This window comes from Mobula hypostoma, chromosome 12 (genome assembly GCF_963921235.1).
Source record: "Mobula hypostoma chromosome 12, sMobHyp1.1, whole genome shotgun sequence".
NCBI lineage: Eukaryota > Metazoa > Chordata > Chondrichthyes > Myliobatiformes > Myliobatidae > Mobula > Mobula hypostoma.
Genome location: NC_086108.1, coordinates 13,033,047 through 13,055,795, shown reverse-complemented (window position 1 = coordinate 13,055,795; position 22,749 = coordinate 13,033,047). Strand labels below are relative to the sequence as shown.

Sequence of the window (22,749 nt, the reverse complement as noted above, 5' to 3'; positions counted from 1 at the left end):
CTCAAGACATATATGCAGAATTAGGTCATTCAGCCCATTGAGTCTGATCTGCCATTTCATCACAGCTGATCCATTTCCCTCTCAGTTCCATTCTCCTGTCATAAGAAAAGATGTAAATAATGTGGAAAAAGTACAGAGAAAATTTACAAGGATCTTGCCGGGTCTGGAGAACCTGAGTTATAAAGAAGGTCTGTATTTATTCCTTAGAACATAGAAGATGGAGGGGAGATTTGTTGGAGGTATACAAAATTATTATGATGGGTATAGGTAGTGTAAATGTAAGCAGGCTTTTTCCACCGAGGTTGGGTGGGACTACAACCAGATGTCAAGCGTTAAGGGTGAAAGGTGAAAAGTTAAGGGGGAACATGAGGGGAAACTTCTTCACTCAGAGGGTGGTGAGAGTGTGGAATGAGCTGCCAGTGCAACTGATGTATGTGAGCTCAATTTGAACATTTAAGAGAAATTTGGATAGGTGCATGGATGGTAGGGATATGATCCCAGTGTAGGTCACTGGAAGTAGGCAGTTTAAATGGTTTTGGCATGGAGTAGGTGGGCCAGATGGCCAGTTTCTGTGTTGTATTTTTCTGTGACTGTGACTTTAAGACCATAAGACATAGATATTTCGAGAAAGATCTGGGCCAGGCCATGAACTAAAACTGTGACTGATGCTGAGCAGGTGAGGCAGCATCTGTAGACGAGTTTTTCACCATAACTGTCTGAATTCAAACATGGTTTAAGCTGTGGAGGAGGTAGAGGAGGACTGGTATCAGCTGAGAAAGAAAGTGAATGCTTGTAAATCACAGCTGCTCAGTCTGGAGGAGCTGCATGTTAGGAGGAGAAAGAAAGGAATTGCTGTAACTTAGATGCAGAACACCAGAGTTTTTGGAAATCTGCAATACAACACTGGAAATAGTGAAATTCTGGGAATACCCAAAAGATCAAGGAGCATCTGTAGAGAAAGAAAAACAATTTCAAGTCCAAAGTAAATGGCCTTACTCCATAAATGTCTGTGAAGAACTCGAAGGGTTAAAAATCAAGCCATGCAGTAGGTTAATTTCTGTTTCACGTATGGGCTCCACAGCCAAATTCCACCTACAGGACGGCTCTGTACGGTGAAATACTTCCAAAGGCTCTTCTGCTGATGGGGAGGATGGTGTAGGGGGGGTCATGGAGCAAGGAGGGTCGGAGCTCCAGCTGAAGTGAAGGACATCAGCACCCTGTGTTGATGCATGGACAGCGGTTGTCTGTTGTGGGGATGGGGGGGGAGGCAATGAAATGAAAAGTGGGGCTGGCTGGGAGAAAAAGGGGTAAGAGGTGAACTCAAAAGGGTGCTACCAGCGGGAGAAAGCCTGTGCTAAGACCCTAAGACCATAACATATAGGAGCAGAATTAGGCCATCAAGTCTGCTCCACCGTTTCATCACGGTTGATCCATTTCCCTCTCAGCCCCAGTCTCCTGCCTTCTTCCTGTATCCCTTCATGCCCTGACTAATCAAGAATCTATCAACCTCCGACTGAAATATACCCAATGACTTGGCCTCCAAAGCCGCCTGTGGCAGCGAATTCCACAGATTCACTACTCTCTGGCTAAGAAAATTCCTCTGCATCTCCATTCTAAATGGACGTCCCTCTATTCTGAAGCTGTGTCCTCTAGTCTTAGACTCTCCCACTAGAGGAAACATTCTCTCCACATCCACTCTATTGAGACCCTTCAATGTTCAATAGGTTGCTAAAAAAAAAGAGCTTTGACCAGCGACTGATCTGGACATGGGAAGGAGGTGTTTTCACTCAGGTCTAATGCCTGAATAGAAAAGCCTGCAGCTGGTCACTACAGCAAAAAAGAGCTTTGAATAGCAACCAATCTGCATTTGTGATTGATTAACAAGAGCAAATTAAAGAAAGGCAGCGATAAGCACAGTAGTCATTGTCGCAGTGGCTGCCAGCTGACTGGACAGAGTCAGTGTGGTGATCTTGAGGCTTCAGCAAGGAGACACTTCAGTTAGAGAAAGAAATGCTCAAGATTTTTTTTCTCCTTCCCTTCAGTCCTAGCTGAGCAGAAGTAGAGATGCCAGGCAGGATAGTTGAACGCTCCTCTTGCAGGATGTGGGAAGGCAGGGAGACCTCCAGTGTCCCTAATGACTACAACTATGAGAAATGCATCCAGCTGCAGCTTCTAACAATCTGCGTTAACGAGTTGAAGCTAGAACTGGGTGAGCTTCAGATCATCTGTGACGCTGAGGAGGTGATAGATAGGACATACAGAGAGGTAGTTACACCCAAGGAGCAGGACACAGGAGACTGGGTGACAGTCAGGAAAGGGAAAGGGGTTAAGGAGCCAGTGCAGAGTACCCCTGTGGCCATCCCCCTCAACCACAGGGATATCAGTTTGGATACTGTTGTGGTGTAGGGGAGGGGTCGACTTAACCACACGCAGTGATGAAAGAGGATTTGTTGGTTAGGGGAATGGACAGAAGGTTCTGTGGGAGAGAACGAGATTCCCAGATTGTATGGAGCCTCCAAGGTGCCAGGGTCTGGGATATCTCTGATAGAGTCCTCTGCCTTCTTAAGTGGGAAGGTGAACAGCCAGAAATCATGGTTCATGTAGGTACCAATGACATGGGTAGGACAAGTGATGAGGTTCTGTTTAGGGAGTTCAGGGAGTTAGGTGTTAGGTTAAAGGACAGGACCTCCAGGGTTGTAATCTCAGGATTGTTACCCGTGCCACGTGTTAGTGAGGCCAGAACTAGGAAGGTTATACAGTTTAATACATAGCTAAGGAGTTGGTATAGGAGGAAGGGCATAAGACTTTTGGATCATTGGGTTCTCTTCCAGGGAAGCTGGACCTATACAGAAGGGTTAGTTTGCACCTGAACTGGAGGGGGACTAATATCCCAGCAGGAAGGTTTGTTTATGCTGCACAGTGGGGTTTAAACTATAGAAAGGGTGCAGAGGAGATTTACAAGGATGTTGCCTGGATTGGGGAGCATGCCTTATGAGAATAGGTTGAGTGAACTCGGCCTTTGATGAGAAATGATCTGATAGAGGTGTATAAGATGATGAGAGGCATTGATCATGTGGATAGTCAGAGGCTTTTTCCCAGGGCTGAAATGGCTAACACGAGAGGGCACAGTTTTAAGGTGCTCGGAAGCAGGTACAGAGGAGATATCAGGGGTAAGTTTTTTTACACTGAGTGGTGAGTGTATGGAATGGGCTGCCGATGATGGTGGTGGAAGTGGATATGATAGGATCTTTTAAGAGACTCCTGGATAGGTACAGGGAGCTTAGAAAAATGGAGGGCTATGGGTAACCCTAGGTAACTTCTAAAGTAAGTACATGTTCGCACGGCATTGTGGGCCAAAGGGCCTGTGTTGTGCTGTAGATTTTTTTTATGTTTCTATGTTTTCTATGTTTAAACTAGAGTTATATTTGAATGCGCACAGTATACGGAATAAGGTAGATGGACTTGTTGCACGGTTGCAGATTGGCAGGTATGATGTTGAAGGAATCATGGCTGAGAGAAGATTATAGTTGGGATCTTAATGTCCAAGGAAGGTCAGACAACAAGTCAGAGGGGGTGGCATTGCTCTGTTGGTAAAAAAAATGAAAGGGTGACAGAAGGACAAATGGTGTTGAATTATTGTGCACAGAGTTAAGGAACTGCAAGCATATAGGACCCTGAGGGGAGTTTTAAACAGACCCCCAAAACAGTGGTAAAGATGTGGTCTACAAATTTCAAAGGGAGATCGAAAATGCATGCCAAAAGGGCAATGTTACAACAGTCATGAGGAATTTCAATATGCAGGTAGATTGGGAAAATCAGGTTGGTGCTGGAATCCAGGAGGGAGAATTTTAGACTGCGTGTGATATGGCTTTTCAGAGCAGCTCATGGTTGACCCCACTAGGGGATAAGCTATTCTGGATTGGGTGCTGTGCAATGAACTGGAATTGATTAGAGAGTTTAGGGTAAAAAGAACCCAAAGGGACAAGTGATCGTAACATGATTGAATTCACCCTGAAATTTAGGAAGGAGAAGCTAAAGTCAGGAGTAAAAGGAATTAGAGGCATGAGAGAGGAATTGCCAGAATCAATTGGAAAAGAACATTGGCAGGGATAGCGACAGAGCAGCAAAGGCTGGAATTTCTGGAAGCAATTCAGAAGGCACTGGATATATACATCCCCAAAGAGGAAAAGTATTCTAAAGGCAAGGTGACACAACTATGGCTAACAAGAGAAATCAAAGCCAACATAAAAGCCAAAGAGAGGGCATATAATAGAGCAAAATTAGTGGAAAGTTAGAGGAATGGAAAGCTTTTAAAAACCAGCAGAAAACAACTAAAAAGTTCATTAAGAAAGTAAAGATGGAGTTATGAGAGTAGGCCAGTCAATAATATTAAAGAGGATACCAAAAGTTTCTTCAGATACAACAAGTGTAAAAGAGAGGTGAGAGTGGATATCGGACTTTTGGAAAACGATGCTGGAGAGGTAGTAATGGGGGACAAGGAAATAGAAGACAAACTGAACAATTATTTTGCATCAGTCTTCACTGTGGAAGACACTAGCAGTATGGTGGAAGTTCCAGGTGTCAGGGGTCATGAAGTGTGTGAATTTACTTTTACTAGAGAGAAAGTTCATGTGAAACTGAAAGGTCTGAGAGTAGATAAGTCATCTGGACCAGATGGACTAAACTCCAGGGTTCTGAAAGAGGCCTGCAGAAATCATAAATAGATTAGGAAAGATGTTTAAAGAATTATTAGATTCTGAAATGGTTCAGCAGAACTGGAAAATTGCATGTGTCACTCTTCAAGAAGGGAGAAAGGCTGAAGAAAGGAATTATAGGCCAGTTAGTCTGACCACAGTGATTGGGAATTTGTTGGAGTTGATTATTAAATATGGGGTCTCAGGTTACTTGCAAGTATATGATAAAATAAGCTGTAGTCATCATGGTTTCCTCAAAGGAAAATCTCACTGAATCAATTTCTTGGAATTCTTTTGAAAAAATAACAAGCAGGATTGACAGAGGAGAATCAGTTGATGTTGTGTACTTGGATTTTCAGAAGGCCTTTGACAAGATGCCACACATGAGCCTGCTTAACAAGCTACGAGCCCATGGTATTACAGGAAAGCTTCCAGCATGGATAAAGCAGTGACTGATTGGCAGAAGGCAAATGGCGGGAATAAAGGGAGCCTTTTCTGGTTGGCTGCTGGTGACTAGTGGTGTTCCACAGGGGTCTGAGTTGGGACGATTCTTTTTATGTTAAATGTCAATGATTTGGATGATGGAACTGATGGCTTTGTTGCAAAGTTTGTAGATGATACGAAGATAGGTAGGAGGGGCAAGTCGTTTTGAGGAAGTAGAGGCTACAGAAGCATCTAGACGGATTAGGAGAATGGGCAAAGAAATGGCAGATGGAGTACAGTGTCGGGAAGTGTATGGTTACACACCTTAGTAGAAAAATGAAAAGGTAGATTATTTTCTAAATGGGGGGGAAATACAGAAAACTGAGGTGCAAAGGGACTTGGGAGTCCTTATGCAGGATTCCCTAAAGGTTAATTTTCAGGTTGAGACTATGGTGAGGAAGGCAAACGTAATATTAGAATTCATTTCAAAAGGCTAGAGTATCAAAGCAAAGATGGTAGTGTCGAGACTTTATAAAGCACTGTTGAGGCCTCACTTGGAGTACTGTGAGCAGTTTTGGGCTCCATATCTCAGAAAACATGTGCTGAAACTGGAGAAAGTTCAAAGGAGGTTCAACAGAAATGATTCTGGCATTGAATAGCTTGTCATATAGGGAGTATTTGACGGCTCTGGGCCTGTATTCATGAGAATTCAGAAGAATGAGGGGTGATATCATTGAAACCTATCAAATGGTGAAAGGCAAGCATGAGAAATCTGCAGATGCTGGAATTTCAAGCAACACACATAAAAGTTGCTGGTGAACGCAGCAGGCCTTGATAGAGTGGATGTGGAGGATGTTTCCTATGGTGGGTAAGTCTAAGACCAGAGGACACAGCCTCAGAATAGAGGGGTGTCCTTTTCGAACGGGGATTAGGAAGAATTTCTTTAGCCAGAGAGTGGTGTATCTGTGGAATTCTTAGCCACAGGCAGCAGGGGAGGCCAAGTCATTGGGTATATTTATGGCAGATGTTGACAGATTCTTGATTGCTCACTGTATGAGGGGAAACGGGAAGAAGGCAGGAGACTGGGGCTGAGAGGAAAATTGGATCAGCCATGATGAAATGGTGGAGCAGACTCAATGGGCCATATTGCACAATTCTGCTCCTATATCTTAGGAGCAGAATTGTGCAATATGGCCCATTGAGTCTGCTCCACCATTCTTCTGAGTTCCAGGGAGTAGAGGCCCAGAGCCATCAAACACTCCACTTATGACAAGCCTTTCAATCCCAGAATCATTTTTATGAACCTCCTTTAAACCCTTCCGAGTGGCAGCACATCCTTTCTTAGCTGATCTCCACATGGACAGGTGGGTTAGGTTAATCCCCTTTAAACTGAACTAGGCCTTACATCATTTCATCATTGCCACAGCTCAGGCAGACCTGCTGCTCACATCGAATGGAGGTTCAAATGAATTTTAACCATCTGACCACAATGTGGATATAATCAGATTTTAAATTAAACGTAGTACTACACAGAAACATTTCCAGATGTGCCGACACTGGGCAACTACTGAACAGCTCCAGAAATTGAGGTCATCCAAGAAGTTCAAAAGCAAAATTCTTCAAGTGTTTGACAGTCCAGGATGTTCCACTTGACGAGGGAAAATAGAGCCAAAAGGAGAGTTTCAGATTAGGAGATGAGACAGTAAGAGGCGGAGTCATGATGGCTCTAATTTGCGACTCCTTCGTGTTCATCTACGAAAACTGTTTAATTTCTACCATTGATGTCCCTCCTTTTCCTTTTCAGTGTGGATGGGGTTTGTTGTAGATGCTGACCTGGAGTTACAGTCAGACTTCGGTTCTTTGTGGTGGTGGGATCCGATCCTGGAGGCTCATGGCCAGCCATTTTTTGATATACCAAGGATGCGGACTAGAAGATGAGCGGGCCTTCGGCGTACCGAGGTTTCATGGCCCTGTGGACAGGCTGATTCTAAGCCAATGCTGCGGAGTGAAGTGCTGTGGGGGAGAACGGAACACCGGGAGCAGTGGTTCAGCTGCCGGAGGCTCTGTACTCAATGAATTGTGCGCTCTCTCTCTCTCTCTCTCTCTCATTGGTTTGTGAGAGATTGCGGCCGATTCTCGGATCACAGGACTCGGGTGGGGGGGGGCCGCGGGACAAACTTTTCACACCATAAAATCAGCGAGTTGCTTTGTTGTGTCTTCCCTCTCAGTGTGAAAGGGGACACCTTTTTCTCTCTCTCCCTAATAAAGGGAAAGAGTCTGTGGTGTGCTGAATTTTCAGGTAAACAACTAATTTTTGTTGTACTGCAGATCATGGTCTCTATTGGGGGCTTTGATATTGCTTGCCTAGTGGGTTGAGGGTGCTGATGAATTTTTTGCGGAAGAGGGTGGGATGGGGGAGGGTCGCTGCTTTGCTACCGCTTGTGCGTGGGAGAGACGGAGCGGGGGGCCTTTAGGGCTCTAACGTTTTAACCATCGTTCATTCTTTGGGACATTCTCCTGTTTTTGTGGCTGTCTGGGAAGAAAAGGAATTTCAGAATATAGATTGCATACATTCTCTGATATGAAGTGGAACTATAAGATAAAGGAACAGAATTAGGCCACTTGGCCCATCGAGTCTGCTCTGCCATTTCATCACGGCCGATCCATTTTCCTCTGAGCCCCATTCTCTCCTTATCCCTTCAGGCCCTGACTAATCAAGAACCTATCAACCTCTGTCTTAAGTATACTCAATGACCTGGCCTCCAACACAGCCTATGGCAACAAATTCCACAGATTCACCACTCTCTGGCTGAAGAAATTCCCCCTCATCTCCATTTTAAAGCTGGTTAAGAGTGAGAGGAGGAGAAATTTCCTCAGCTAGAGGGTGGTGAACTCTACCCAGAATGTCTCCGTCATTGTGTTAATTTTAGATTAGATTAGATTCAACTTTATTGTCATTGTGCCGAGTACAGATACAAAGCCAATGAAATGCAGTTAGCATCTAACCAGAAATGCAAAGAATAGTGTTACTTACAAAATAACTGTGAATAAAAGGTAAGTGCTACAGCACACAAATATAGAAGTACTGAGACAGTACAATATGGGTGCAATACTGCTTAGTGCTGTGATGTGAGGTTTAGCAGGTTCACAGCCTCAGGAAGGAAGCTCTTCCTGTGCCTGCTGGTGCGGGAGCGGAGGCTCCTGTAGCACCTACCAGATGGGAGGAGAGTAAAAAGTCCATGGTTAGGGTGAGATGCATCCTTGATAATGCTTTTTGCCCTGCCCAGACAGCATTTATGGTAGATGTTCTCAGTGGTGGGCTACTGGGTGCCGATAATCCGCTGGGCAGTTTTCACCACATGCTGGAGTGCTTTGCGGTCCGATACGGGACAATTGCCATACCACACTGAGATGCAGTTGGTGAGTATGCTCTCAGTGGTACAGTGGTAAAAGTCCGTCAGTATCCTGGGACAGAGGTGAGCTTTCTTTTTTTTCTCTGCAGGAAATAAAGGTGCTGTTGCGAATGCAGAAACAAATCAACAGATTTCTAAAAATTAAGCGACGCAGAGGTTAAGGGGTCGGTGGAGGTACATGCTAGCATAGATGGTCGGCTATGATCTCCGTGTATGGTGGAGTAGACTCAAGGACAGAATGGCCTGTTCCAGTTCCTATCTCTACCTTCGGTTACGTGTGCCACAGGACTCACACCACCAGGTTCAAGAACAGATACCACCTCTCAACCATCAGGCTCTTGAACAAAAGGGGATAACTACACTCACTTGCCCCATCATTGAAATGCTCCCAATTATCTCAATTTCAAGGACTCTTTATCTCATTATCTCATGTTCTCATTATTTATCGTTATTTACTGATATTTGCATTTGCACAGTTTGTTGTCTTCTGCACTCTGGTTGATCTTTCATTGATCCAGTTATTGCTACCATACTATAGATTTGCTGAGTATGTCTACAAGAAAATGAATCTCAGGGTTGTATATTGGGATGTATATGAAATTGATAATAAATTTTTTTATGGTCTTATGGAACAGGGATAACAGAGGACACTGCCAACAGTTGCTAATAACTTGGTCAACAGCAATCTCTGCCATTTGGTGTTTCTGTGGCTTCAGTGATCAGGGGTTCCCATTGACCCCTACGATTAACTGAGGGATCAATGGACCCCAGGTTGGGAACCCCTGGTCTAGGTCCTGATTCGGTGAGAAGCTTCAGTCTATCGAGGTATTACAAAAGAGCCTTGCAGGTAAACAAAGGTGTTTGGCCCTTGCTGGCCATTCAAGTGCATCAAGGACTGCCGGAGACTGAGGCTAGGATGCTTCTCCTAACAGAAGGTTAGATCCTTATTGTACTGATTATGATGCTTGATTGCAAGAATTCCCTGTGCTTTCAAACCAGATCATTTCATGAGATTTTTGGCTATGAATTCACGCACCTGGGGTTGTTCTCCGAGGCAGGGCCGTGGTGGTAGTTGTAGGCGAACTGGTGACATTTGTCATCTCTCTCAACCTGGGAGCTTTACCAGCAATGGCGAGAAAATGAGAAAGATTACTACTGCCCTTTTCTGGGTTCTAATGACCTGTTTACTACCTTGAATCAGCATTGTGACAGATCCCCAACACTGATCTCCCACCCAACCCTGAAACGCTGCCCGCAATTCACCCTCCAACCATCCCCCAGGCTCTTGAACCTCAACATCTCATCATTGCCTGAACATCCCAAAGACTTTTCCCTTCCCTGCAGCCCTACAATGCCCTAGCCCACCCACTGCCACACCATTCTGCACAGCCCTGCCTTTTCTTCAACATGCCCACTACAAGCGTACCCACAGTGTGTCTGCCACGAGGTGCCAGGGTGGTGGTTTGCCGCACCAGATTCACCCGCTCTCTGTTCTGGTTACGCTCTTCGTTCACCCGGTTGATGTATCGGAGGTCTGACCTGGTGTAGTGGTAGCCAGGTCCAGCAGGGCAGACTTCCCGGAATGCACCTGCAGAGGCAAAGGTGGAGATACAGCACCCTTCAATTATGTAGCTCCTGCAGTTCCCCCACCCCCCCGTCCTTACCACTCCCTCTGCTTTCCTCTGTTCGATCTCCCCTTCCTTCTCTTCCTCCTGTCCACACCACTCACTCACTTTCACGTATCTCCTCTTTCCCCCCTTCCGAAACGCGATGCGTTCCTGCTCACCTCCCTCCCTCCACCCCGACACTTCCACTGCTTCTCCTTCTCTCCCAGACTTGCACGTTCTTTTCCCTAACCCTCTCCACCTCTCTTTCCCCTCGACATAAATACTCTCCGTCTGTCCACTCGACAACTGAGGGACAGCTTTCTTTCCCTCTGCCAAGTGATTTCCGAATGGACACTGAACCCATGAACACTACCTCACTACTTTTTTTTTATTTCTAATTTTGCACTACTTATTTAGTTTAACTATTTTTTATATATATATATATACACCTACTGTAATTGACATTTTTTCTATCATTATGCATTTCATACTTCATACTTTATACCTTATTGTCGCCAGACAATTGATACTAGAACTTACAATCATCACAGTGATATTTGATTCTGCGCTTCTTGCTCCCTGGATTACAAATCGATAGTAAATATTAAAAATTTAAATTATAAATCATAAATAGAAAATAGAGAAATGGAAAGTAAGATAATGCAAAAAAACCGAGATGCAGGTCCGGATATTTGGAGGATTGTACTGCTGGCGTAAAGACAACAAATTTCACGACATACACCGGTGATATTAAACCTGCTTCTGATTCTGATTTCTCATCACTCATCCCCTTTCCCCATCGCTTCTCTCACCTGTACTCTCTGCCACTCTTTCCCTCTCTTCCTTTTCTCTCCTGCACCTGGGTCCCCCACCCTCCAGCTTACCTGTGCCCAGAGAAGGACACCTCTGGCAGTTGGGACCCCAAGCTTTCCCCACACGACTGCAGCAGCAGATCTGTTTGGTGATGTTCTGGACAACAGGCAGGGAACAGAACCCACTCCTCCAAATGCGGTAACAGGGTCCTCGGGTCAGTGAGATAACCTGCTGTGCTGGAACATTGAGATCCCAGTGAGCCATTCAGTAAATGCAAGCAGTACTCACAAAATCACACTTAAAAATCTCCCACATTTTACTATGCAACACCTACTGCAAGTAACAACGTGCTGGAGTAACTCAGCAGGTTGAACTCAGCTGGTTTAAGATGGTGCTGGTGAATCTCAGCCACTTCTGGCTGGTGGCCAACGATCTAAGGAAAACAGCTAAATACTTCGTTAATCACTCTTTTTCTGGCGAGCGACCATTGCAAGCAATAGTCTGTAACTTCCCTTTGGACTTGAAGGCAATCCAATGTGGCAGGACAGAGGCAAAGCGAGGCAGTTGCCAAGAGCGAGGAAGACCTGTAGGTCAATCAATTTAAGTTCTGGGTCGAATTGAGACGGTAGATTCCAGGCCCCAGAGTATATCGAAGAGATTGAACCCGATATTTGGATGAGGATTTAAACGCTGGGCCAGATGGAAAAGGTCAGGGTGTTGGGGTTGGAGGTGAGGGACAGGCCACTTCAGCTTGCTGCTCCACAAGGATTACCCTGCTCTGTACTGAACTATGGGTCTCGGACTTGAAATTTCCCAGGGTAGCCCCCTCTCCCATCCGGAGGGATCGAGGATCTATTCACCCTTACCACAGGGAGAGGGCAGTAGAACCTGTGTTAGACCATAAGACATAGGAGCAGAATGAGGCCATTCCATCGTGGCTAGTTAATATCATGCTCAACCCCAATCTCCTGCCTCCTCCCCATAACCTTTCACGCCATGACTCATCAATTACCTGTCTACCTCAGCTTTAAATATACCCAATGACTTGGCATCCACAGGTATCTGTGGCAACGAATTATACAGATCCACCACCCTAAATGGATGTTCCTCTATTCTGCTATACCCTCTCGTCTTAGAATCCCCCACCAAAGGAAACATCCTCTCCACATCCACTCTATTTAACCCTTCCAATATTTAATAGGTTTCATTGAGAATCCTCCTCATTTTTCTAAATTCCATCGAATATAGGCCCAGTACCACCAAACACCCTTCATACAATAACCTCTTCATTCTTAGAATCATTCTCATGAACCTCCTCTAAACCCTCTCCAATGCCAGCACATCATTTCTTAGATAAGGGGCCCAAAACTGCTCACAATACTTCACGTGAGGCCTCACCAGTGCTTTATAAATTCTCAGTGTTATATCCTTGCTTTTATATTCTAGTCCTCTTCAAATGAATGTAAACATTGCATTTGCCTTCCTCACCACAGACTCAACCTGCAAAGTAATCTTTAGGGAATCCTGCACAAGGACTCCCAAGTCCCTTTGCATCTCATAAACACAAAATAATCTGTGGATGCTGGGGTCAAAGCAACACTCACAACACGCTGGAGGAACTCAGCAGGTCGGGCAGCATCCGTGGAAAAGATCGGTTGACGTTTCGGGCTGAAACCCTTCGTCAGGACTGTAGAGGGAAGGGGCAGAGGCCCTATAAAGAAGGTGGGGGGGGGTGGGAAGGAGAAGGCTGGTAGGTTCCAGGTGAAAAACCAGTAAGGGGAAAGATAAAGTGGTGGGGGAGGGGAGGCAGGGAGGTGATAGGCAGGAAACGTGAAGAAGTAATAGGGGAAAACACAATGGGTAGTAGAAGGAGGCGGAACCATGAGGGAGGTGATAGGCAGCTGGGGGAGGGGGCAGAGTGACATAGGGATAGGGGAAGGGAGGGGGAGGGAATTACTGGAAGTTGGGGGGAGAATTCTATGTTCATACCAAGGGGCTGGAGACTACCTAGACGGTATATGAGGTATTGCTCCTCCAACCTGAGTTTAGCCTCATCATGGCAGTAGAGGAGGCCATGTATGGACATATCTGAATGGGAGTGGGAAGCAGAGTTGAAGTGGGTGGCAACCGGGAGATCCTGTCTGTTGTGGCGGACGGAGCGGAGGTGCTCAATGAAGCGGTCCCCCAATCTGCGTCGGGTTTCACCGATGTAGAGGAGGCTGCACCAGGAGCACCGGATGCAATAGATGACCCCAACAGACTCACAAGTGAAGTGTTGCCTCACCTGGAAGGACTGTTTGGGGCCCTGAATGGAGGCAAGAGAGGAGGTGTAGGGACAGGTGTAGCACTTGCGCTTACAGGGATAAGTGCTAGGTGGGAGATCCGTGGGGAGGGACGTGTGGACCAGGGAGTCGCGGAGGGACCGATCCCTGCGGAAAGCGGAGGGGGGCTGGAGAGGGAAAGATGTGCTTAGTGGTGGGGTCCTGTTGAAGGTGGCGGAAGTCGCATGGGACAGTCAGGCTTGCGGCTCTTGGGGAGGAGGTAAAACCCAGCGGTACGGGGTGTGGGAATTATGAGTTTAGTGGCTGAGGATGTGCATCCCTTTGCATCACAGAGTTCTGAATTTTCTCTCCATTTAGAAAATAATGTAGGCCTTTATTCCTTCTACCAAAGTGCATGACCACACACTTCCCTTCACTATATTCCATCTGCCACTTATTTTCCCATTCTCCCAATCTGCCCAAGTCCTTCTATAGCCTCTCTGCTTCCTCAATACTGCCTGCCCCTCCATTTATCTTTGTATCATCCCCAGACTCGGCCACGAACCATTAATTCCATCATTTAAGTCATGGACATAAAACCTAAAAGGAATCATCCCAATACAGACTCTGTGAAACAACTCTAGTCACTGATAGCCAACCAGAAAAGGCTCCCTTTATTCTCACTCTTTGCTTCCTGCCAATTAGCCACTACTTTATCCATGCTGGAATCTTTTGTAATATCATGGGCTTATAGCTTGTTAAGTAGCCTCGTGTGCAGCACATTGTCAAAAGCCTTCTGAAAATCCAGGTCCACAACATCCACTGGCTCTCCTTTGCTTATCCTGCCCGCTATTTCTTCAAAGAATTCCCAAAAATTTGTCAGGCAAGACTTGCCCTGAAGGAAACCAAATTTAACTTAGCCGATTTTATCAGGTCTGCTACAGGACCAAAGGGAGGGGACTGTAGAACCTACATAGTCTGACACACAGGATCATGGGGTTAGTTAGTGTGGTGATATTTAAAATAGTGTTCTCCACTGAGTATACTCGTCTAAATATTCTCCTTCTGGGCGCTCATGAGTTTCATCTGTCATAGATGAATCTATGGGTACAGCTTGCCAGGAGGAGAGTGGTGGAAGGTATTTAGCAGCTCTACAAGGAAGTCTTTACAACTGTGTGCAAGGTTATGGATGTGCTGGAGTTGCCCATGCTTCCTGGAGAAAGCTGTGTGAACTCGTCCTGTCAGTTTGATCACTTACAGATGCATCGGCTCTTGGAAGTATCTTGGACGTAGCCAGGGTTGCAGACGCAGCTGTAACTGCCTCTCATGTTCATGCACTTGCCGTTCTGACAGATTCTTGGCCAGCTGCACTCATTGATGTCTGCAAGAAGCAGGACAAAAGATTTAGGCTCTGCAGACTGGGGGCGGGGTGGCGGGGTGGTGGGGGTGGGCAGCACAGGGTTAAAAGCATACTTCTACTTTCATGTTTTACGAGAACTACAATAACCATGGTTGGGATTTCTGAACAATTATTTTGTACTTACATTTTATGCCCAGATCATTTTCAGAAGAAGAGGAAAGATCCTTAAGGAAGAGCCTGGATTTGCCATCTGTTTTAACCATCTACGCTATAATCCTCACTTGTTTGTTGTTACCGGAACGGTCCTTTCCAGTAGCAGCATTATCATGTAGTACATGCGCTCAGAGAACAGCGGCAGGATTATTCTACACACTTCCCTTGGGATTACTGCCCATCATGAACCCGAAACTACCCTCTCTAGTGGGGGAGGAGGAGATGGTACCAGAAAAGGTCAGGATGGAGTTGTGATAAAGAGCAGGTTACAGAAGATGGGGCCACTGTCTAACTTGGTAGGAGAGGTGGGAGTTGTTGCCCATGACTACCTAATGTAACACTCTGATTGGAATTGGCAGTAGGATCACATCTTCAGAAAGACTTGTGCCGAAGAACGGCCAAATATGGGAGGAAACGGGAAGGTTTTGTTGGATGAAGTAATGAGTTATGGCCTTTGTGGCTAGACTCTACCTCTCCCGTCTGATATTTCAGTTTGGCTCCGAATGGCTCTTATAAGTATAACATGGCAAGTGTGGAATTTTGTCCATAAATAACAGGATACAAATTAGTTGGGAGGAATGTGCAGAATGCACAGGACGTGTAGAAAATGACATAAATCAGTGAAGGCAAATACCTGCTCTCCTTGCACTTGTCACTGAGAACGAGGGAATGGGATTTTCCAAATACCACTATTAATCTATGAGCCCAGATGCTGCTGGACTTTCTCCAGTGGCCTTACTACTGTAGGTGCTTCTATCCTCCCGACTTTTACAAAGACTCATTTACCCTGCAAACTGCATTGTACCAGTAGGATTCCAGTTCCTGCTGTATCGGCCAGTTAATGAAACCATGACTTATTCTCTCTTGCCAAACTCTGCCTACCCATCGAAACGCCGCTGTTGATTTGGGAAGTGTTGGACAGCAGTGATACCCGCAGCAAGTCAGGGCAAAGAAAACCGCATCCAATCAAACTGCTCCTCCTGCCCGCACCCAGACTGTGAGCGCTTACAATATCCCCACCGCTGCTGTAATGAGTTTGCACATTTTCCTCGTGACAGCCTGGGCTTCCTCCTGGTGCTCTGGTTTCCTCCTACTATCCAAAAATGTACCTGTTGGTAGTTTAATTGGTCATTGCAAATTGTCCCATGATTAAGCTAGGATTAAATTGGGGGAATGCTCAGCAGTGTGGTTCGAAGGGGTGGAAGGGTCTATTCCACACTGTATTGCAATGAATATTCACATATAAGGTTTATCACACAGTGTATGTCCTGCCCAGGGCACTAATGGGCAGATGGATCAACACTCACGACAGAGACTAGCAGGTGTCCCACCACATCCCCGCATGAAATCATTTCTCATGAGGTGTGGCTTTGACATGGGGTTTTCCTTGGTTGCTGACGTTACTGCCACCCAGCACCATACCGTAATGGGTTACCCAGGGCATTAAGTGGCAGAGGAACAGGCTCCAGAACCTCTGGTATGCTGACTACATTACCTTGACATTCACCGTCAGCTGCTTTCCGAAATCCTTGCGGGCAGTCATTTTCTGCAGAATAAAGGACCAGATTATTAATGAACAAAGAGGAAACATTGAATTTATTAATGACCGAACCCAAGACACAATGAAGCCTCAATCTAAGGCCCAAAGCCATTGGCCTTGGTGCGGCGGCGGGGGAGGGGGTGGTGGCCACAGGGTGACTTTTTGTCCCTGGATATCTCAGTGCTGCAGAAGTCTGGTTACAGAGCTCAGGACCACAGTAACTGAAGTTCAAGAGGCTACGTCCTGAGGTGGCTGCTTCCAAACAACAAAGCCTTTGACAAGGTTCCGCATGGGAGGCTGCTCAAGTTGCTCGGCATTCAAGATGAGGTAGTAAATTAGATTAGACTTTGGCCTTATGGGAGAAACCAGAGAGTAGTGGTCGATGGTTTCCCCTCTGACTGGAGGCCTGTGACTAGTGGTGTGCTGCAGGGATGAGTGCTGGGTCTATTCTTGTTTGTCATCTATATCAATGATCTGAAAACTGGATCAACAAATTTGCACATGACATCAAAATTGGGGGTGCAGTGGACAACGCAGAAGGCTATCAAAGCTTGCAGCAGGATCTGGACCAGCTGGGAAAATGGGCTGAGAAAGGACAGATGTAGATGTGTGAGGTGTTGCACTTTGGGATGACAAACCAGGGTAGGACTTATACAGTGAGCCATAGGGCACTGAGGGGACAGGTCTGGGAATACCATTCCATTATTCATTGCAACTAATGTCATAAGTAGATGGTGTCATAAAGAGAGCTTTAGCCCTTCATAAATCAAAATATTGAGTACAGGAGATGGGATGTTATGTTGAAGTTGTATAAAATGTTGGTGAGGCCTAATTTGGAGTGTTGTGTACAGTTCTGGTCACCTAGCTACAGGAAAAATATCAATCAGATTGAAAGAGTGCAGAGAAAATTTACGAGGATGTTGCCAGGTCTGGAAGACCTGAGTTATAGGGAACAGTTGAATAGGTTAGGACTTTATTTCTTGGAACGTAGAAATTGAGGGGAGATTTGATGGAGGTATACAAAATTATGACGGACATAGATAGGGTAAATGCAAGCTGGCTTTTTCCACTGAGGTTGGGTGAGATTAGCAATAGAGGTTATGAGTTAAGGATAAAAGGTGAAATGTTTAAGGGGAACATAAGGGGAAACTTCTTCACTCAGAGGGTGACAAGAGTGTGAAATGAGCTGCCAGCGGAAGTGGTAGATGTGGTTCTATTTTAACATTTAAGAGAAATTTGGAAAGGTACACGGATAGGAGGGGTAGAGGGCTCTGATACAGGTGCAGGTCAATGGGACTAGGCAGACTAATAGTTCAGCACAGACTAGATAGGCGAAGGGTCTGTTTCTGTGATGTAGTGTTCCGTGACTCTATGACTCTACATAATCCTCTAGGGTCAATAACTTCACTTTTGGAACTGTTCACAACAAACTGGTCAGAGCAAGAGGGAAGTGGAGGATGTGATGAGAGACACAGAGGCTGGAAGAATGGGAGATGGTTTAATGTCAATGGTGAGAAGGAGGGAGAGGGTGAGCATAGGGTGTGAGAGATTAGGACAGAGGATTGATATAGAGGTGAGAAATTGGAGTGGGTAGGTAAGAGAGGCCATGAAGGGTGGGAAGGGTAAGTGAATGATGGAGGGGAGGTGAGGATTTCATTGAAACATTTTCCAGAGAGCCACTGCCATGTAGAAATCAGAGTATTGCCCTGGACTCTCTAATTTCTCTGGTCTCTGTTGAATAGGTGGGACCCTGTAACAAGTTCCATGGAAGTATCAATCTGCTCATGATCGACACACCTCACATACTGTATGAGAACTATGAATTTTTGAACGAATGATCTCTACGGATTACAGGTCAAATAGCTGTGGTCCTTCATCCTTGGGTACGACGTCCTTGAACATTTGCATGCTGTACTGGAGGTCAGAATTCTTTCTTTCTTTTTCAATATTTTTATTAAGTTCTACATAGAAGAATACAGAGTACACAAAGATATATATTATAAATCAAAAAAAGATAAAATAATACCAAATATATTTGAGTCACACTTGCAATCTCTTTACCCTATATTCATGTAAATTAAATTAAATCGTAATATTGAAATGTGATCATTTTATTATATAAAAAAAATCTAAACCCACTACCAAGATTGAAGCTGTTTGGTAAAGAAAGAAAAAAGGGAAAAAAGTCCTGATCATATAGTGAAATATGTTATTAGCCAACATCTGTACTTTAACAGCAAATTCTTAAACCTCCATTTTTGGGGACTCCGCTTTTCAAGCCAAGCTTCAGTGCTTTGGGGAGAGGAGAAATGAGATAAACGTTCATTCATGAGAAGAACAGTTGGATACTTAGGCCTCTTCTAGTCCACGTGTCCTTCAACCAGGTCAAGATCAGCTGTGCATTTATGTGCTATCCTTTGTTCATCATGTAATACCGATGACCAAACTCTTTATGGCAACAAGCTACTTCAGCAGGCAGGACCTTCCTATGCCACCTGTCTCCCCCGTCCCAAACCCGTGGAAGATACTAGCAGAAAGTTAGAAATTCAGGAGTGTCAGGGAGCAGAAGTGAGTGCTGTTGCTGTTACTAAGGAGAAGGTGCTTGGTAAGCTGGAAGGTCTGAGTGTAGATAAGTCACCTGGATCAGATGGACTACACCCCAGGGTTCTAAAGGAGATAGCTGAAAAGATTGTAGAAGCGTTAGTGCATTATCGGTGACCTTTCAACAATCTGGTGCTGGAGTGACTCTAGAGGACTGGAAAATTGCAAATGTCACTCCACTCTTTAAGAAGGGTGGGCAGAAAAAGGAAGAAAATTATAGGCCGGGTAACCTGACTGCAGTGATTGGTAAGGCATTGGACTCAATATTAAGAATGAGGTTTCCGGGTACTGGGAGGCACATGATTAAATAGGCCACAGTAGGCATGATTTTCTAAAGGGGAATGCTTCCCTGACAGATGTATTGGAATTCCATGAGGAAATAACAGGCAGGATGGACAAAGGAGAGTCTGTGGATGTTGTTTGCTTGGATTTTCAGATGGTCTTTGACAAGATGCTTCAGGTGAGATTGCTAAACAAAATGAAAGTCCCTGGAATGACAGGAAATAAACTAGCATGGATAGAAGATTGGATGACCGGCAGTGGCTCTACTTGTAGCTGCACCACTGCGCTGCCAACACAGTGTTGGGAAAGACACACAGAAATTACAAATATCTTGAGTATGAGGAAGATACGTGAGCTCACACAGTTTCGAAGATAACTTACACGGAAGTTGGAGATCCATGCTTACCTGGAGACACCGGGCACTCGCTACACTCGGTCACTCCCCAGCCCACTCCTCCTCCTCGGCAGCAGTGCTCCAGTGTCCGCAGCCCAGTCAGAGGGGAGGTGCACTGACATCAGAGGGAAAGAAAACATCATTATGGGGCCAGCTACATCTTCCAGGGTGCTGTACTCAGCAATTCAATTACTCACCATTTCTTTATAGAAAAGGAGGAGATTGAAAGTCTGGTCGAACGGTGTCACAACAACAACCTCTCACTCACGCAAAGGGCTGATTATTGACCACAGGAGGAAGAAGTCAGAGGTCCATGAGCCAGTCCTCATTAGGGGTTTGGAGGTAGAGAGGGCCGGTAACTTTAACTTCCCTGGCAGTACCACATCAGAAGGTGTGCTCTGGGCCCGGCATGTATGTGCCATCACAAAGGCGGCACGAACAGTTATGACTCTACAGCCACCGAACTCCTGAAGCAGGGTGGATACCTCTACTCACCTCTCTGCTGAAATGGTTCCACAACGTATGGACTCGTGCTCAAGGACTCGACATTTCATGTCTCAGTATTATTTATTCATTTTATTATTATTTGCACAATTTATTCTATCTTGCATATTGGTTGTTGTTAGTTTTTCATAATTCTATCATATTTCTTTATTTTTCCTGTAAATGCCTGAAACAAAATGAATCTCAAGGTACTATATGCAGACATATCAGACCATAAGAACATAAAATACAGCAGCAGAATTAGGCCATTTGGCCCGTCGAGTCTGTTCCACCATTTCATCACGGCTGATCCATTTCCTTCTCAGCCCCAATCTCCTGCCTTCTCCCCAGTTCTCTTCATGCCCTGATTAATCAAGAATTTATCAACCTCTTCCTTAAATATACTCAATGGTTTGGCCTCCGCAGCCAACTGTGGCAACAAGTTCCACAGATTCATGACTCTTTGATTAAAGGAATTCATCTTCTCCATTCTAAATGGACCTCCCTCTATGCTGAGGCTGTGTTCTTTGGTCTTGGACTCTCTCACCGTAAGAAGCATCCTCTCCAAATCCACTCTATCAAGGCCTTTCAACATTTGATAAGTTTCAGTGAGATCCCCCTCATTCTTCAGAATTCCGGCAAGTACAAGCCCAGAGCCATCAAACACTCCTCATATTTTAAGTCTTTTAATGCCAGAACCAATTTTGTGAAACTCCTTTAAACACTCTCCAGTGTCAACACATGTTTTCTTCAATAAAAGCCAAAAACTGTTCACAATACTTCAAGTGAAGCATCACTGGTGCCTTATTAAGCCTCAACATCTCATCCTTGTAACATATACATATTTAGGTAATAAATTTATTTTGAAATTTGAAGTTTAAGCACTATGAGGATTAAAACTGATCTCCTCATCCAACAGGAAATGCAATAACTACTAATTCTGGGTTGTTTCACATATCCCTCCACAAACCTGGCTGGGTAGTTTCACGCTCGAGGCACCCTTGCGTATCAGGCCGAGTTTGATGAGCTTTTGGGCTGACGTGCTTCCCCGAACATCACTGCATTTTGGATCAATGCAATGGATATCGGACCAGGGCCTCCTAGAGCGACCAGTGGGAAAACATGGAGTTCCCAGTGCGTTACTGGACAGGAACCTCAAATTACAACAGCTTTCCTCCTTCGCTGCCCCATCCCAGCACTGCACTTCCGTCAACACCAAATCTCCATGTTGCATCACTTCTTTTGAGGGCCCAAGCTTAAGCTCCACCTCTCTAACCACCACCACCTCCACAATCCATCCAAACCAGTTTCCACTCCAGTCATCTGTATGCCCCTGTCGGTATCCTCATCTCCAATCACATCCCACTGCACAGCTAAAGTGAACCTATTGCTCTGAGCTGACATGCCCAGAAGCTCACCTTCTCTCTTCAGAAGCTCCAATCATTACACCCATTTATAATTGCTACAGACAGTCGCTATTTCCACTGGGGAATGTTGGCCAGAACACAAGATTATCTTAATGCTTTCCTCAGCCTGAAGACACACACAATGGTTCAGGAACAGCTTCTTTCCCTCTGCCATCCCATTTGTTTTTTTCATTATTTATTGAGACACTGTGAAGAACAGGCCCTTCCGGTCTTTGAGCCACACCACCCAGCAATCCCTCGATTTAATCCTAGCCTAATCACGATGACCAATTAGCCTACCAACCAGTACGTCACCCGGCAATCCCTCGATTTAATCCTAGCCTAATCTTGATGACCAATTAGCCTACCAACCAGTATGTCTTTGGACTGTGGGAGGAAACTGGAGCACCTGGAGGAAACCCATGAGGTCACGGTGAGAATGTACAAACGCCTTACAGGCAGCAGGGGGGTGGGGAATGGAACGTAGGTCGCTGGTACTGTGTGTTGTGCGAACCATTACACTACTGTACTGCCCTGAAAGGACACTGAACCCTCACTACTTTTCAATTTTGATTTTAGCATTACTTATTTAATATATATACTTAACGTAACACAGTTTTTTCTCTATTATTAAAAGACCATAAGATATAGGAGCAGAATTAGGCCATTTAGCCCAGTGAGTCTGCTCCGCCATTTCATCATGGTTGATCCATTTTCATCTCAGACCCGAACACTTGCCATCTTCCCATATCTCTTCATGCCTTGACCAATCAAGAATCTATCAACCTTTGCCTTAAATATACACAGCTGCCTGTGGCACAGAATTCCACAGATTCTCCGCTCGCTGGCGGAAGAAATTCCTCCTCATCTCCACTCTAAAAAGATGACCTTCCATTCTGAGGCTGTGTCCTCTGGTCTTATACTCTCCCACCAGAGGAACATCCTCTCCACATCCACTCTATCAAGACCTTTCACCATTTGATAGATTTCAATGAGGTCACCCTTTATTCTTCTGAATTCCAGTGAATACAGGCCCAGAGCCATCAAACACTCTTCATATGACAAGCCATTCAATCCTGGAATCATTTTTGTGAACATCCTTTGAACCTTTTCCAGTTTTAGCACATCCTTTCTAAGATAAGGGGCCCAAATGAAGTGAGGCCTCGCCAGTGCTTTAAAAAGTTTCAACATTACATCCTTGCTTTTATAACCTAGTCCTCTTGAAATGAATGCTGACATTGCCATTGCCTTTCTCACTA

At 45.2% G+C, this 22,749-nt stretch overlaps 1 protein-coding gene across 1 annotated transcript in view; it reads right to left on the bottom strand.

Annotated features, from left to right (window-relative positions):
* Nucleotides 1–22,749, bottom strand: part of LOC134354613 (latent-transforming growth factor beta-binding protein 4-like) — a 346,432-nt gene that overhangs the window by 106,226 nt on the left and 217,457 nt on the right. The window contains exons 7-12 of the mRNA XM_063063620.1: nucleotides 19,614–19,716; nucleotides 16,280–16,330; nucleotides 14,470–14,592; nucleotides 11,022–11,186; nucleotides 9,957–10,118; nucleotides 9,567–9,647 (exon numbers count right to left, since the gene is read on the bottom strand). Of these exons, the coding sequence (XP_062919690.1) occupies nucleotides 9,567–9,647; nucleotides 9,957–10,118; nucleotides 11,022–11,186; nucleotides 14,470–14,592; nucleotides 16,280–16,330; nucleotides 19,614–19,716 (685 nt within the window). The remainder of the gene's footprint in view (nucleotides 1–9,566; nucleotides 9,648–9,956; nucleotides 10,119–11,021; nucleotides 11,187–14,469; nucleotides 14,593–16,279; nucleotides 16,331–19,613; nucleotides 19,717–22,749) is intronic.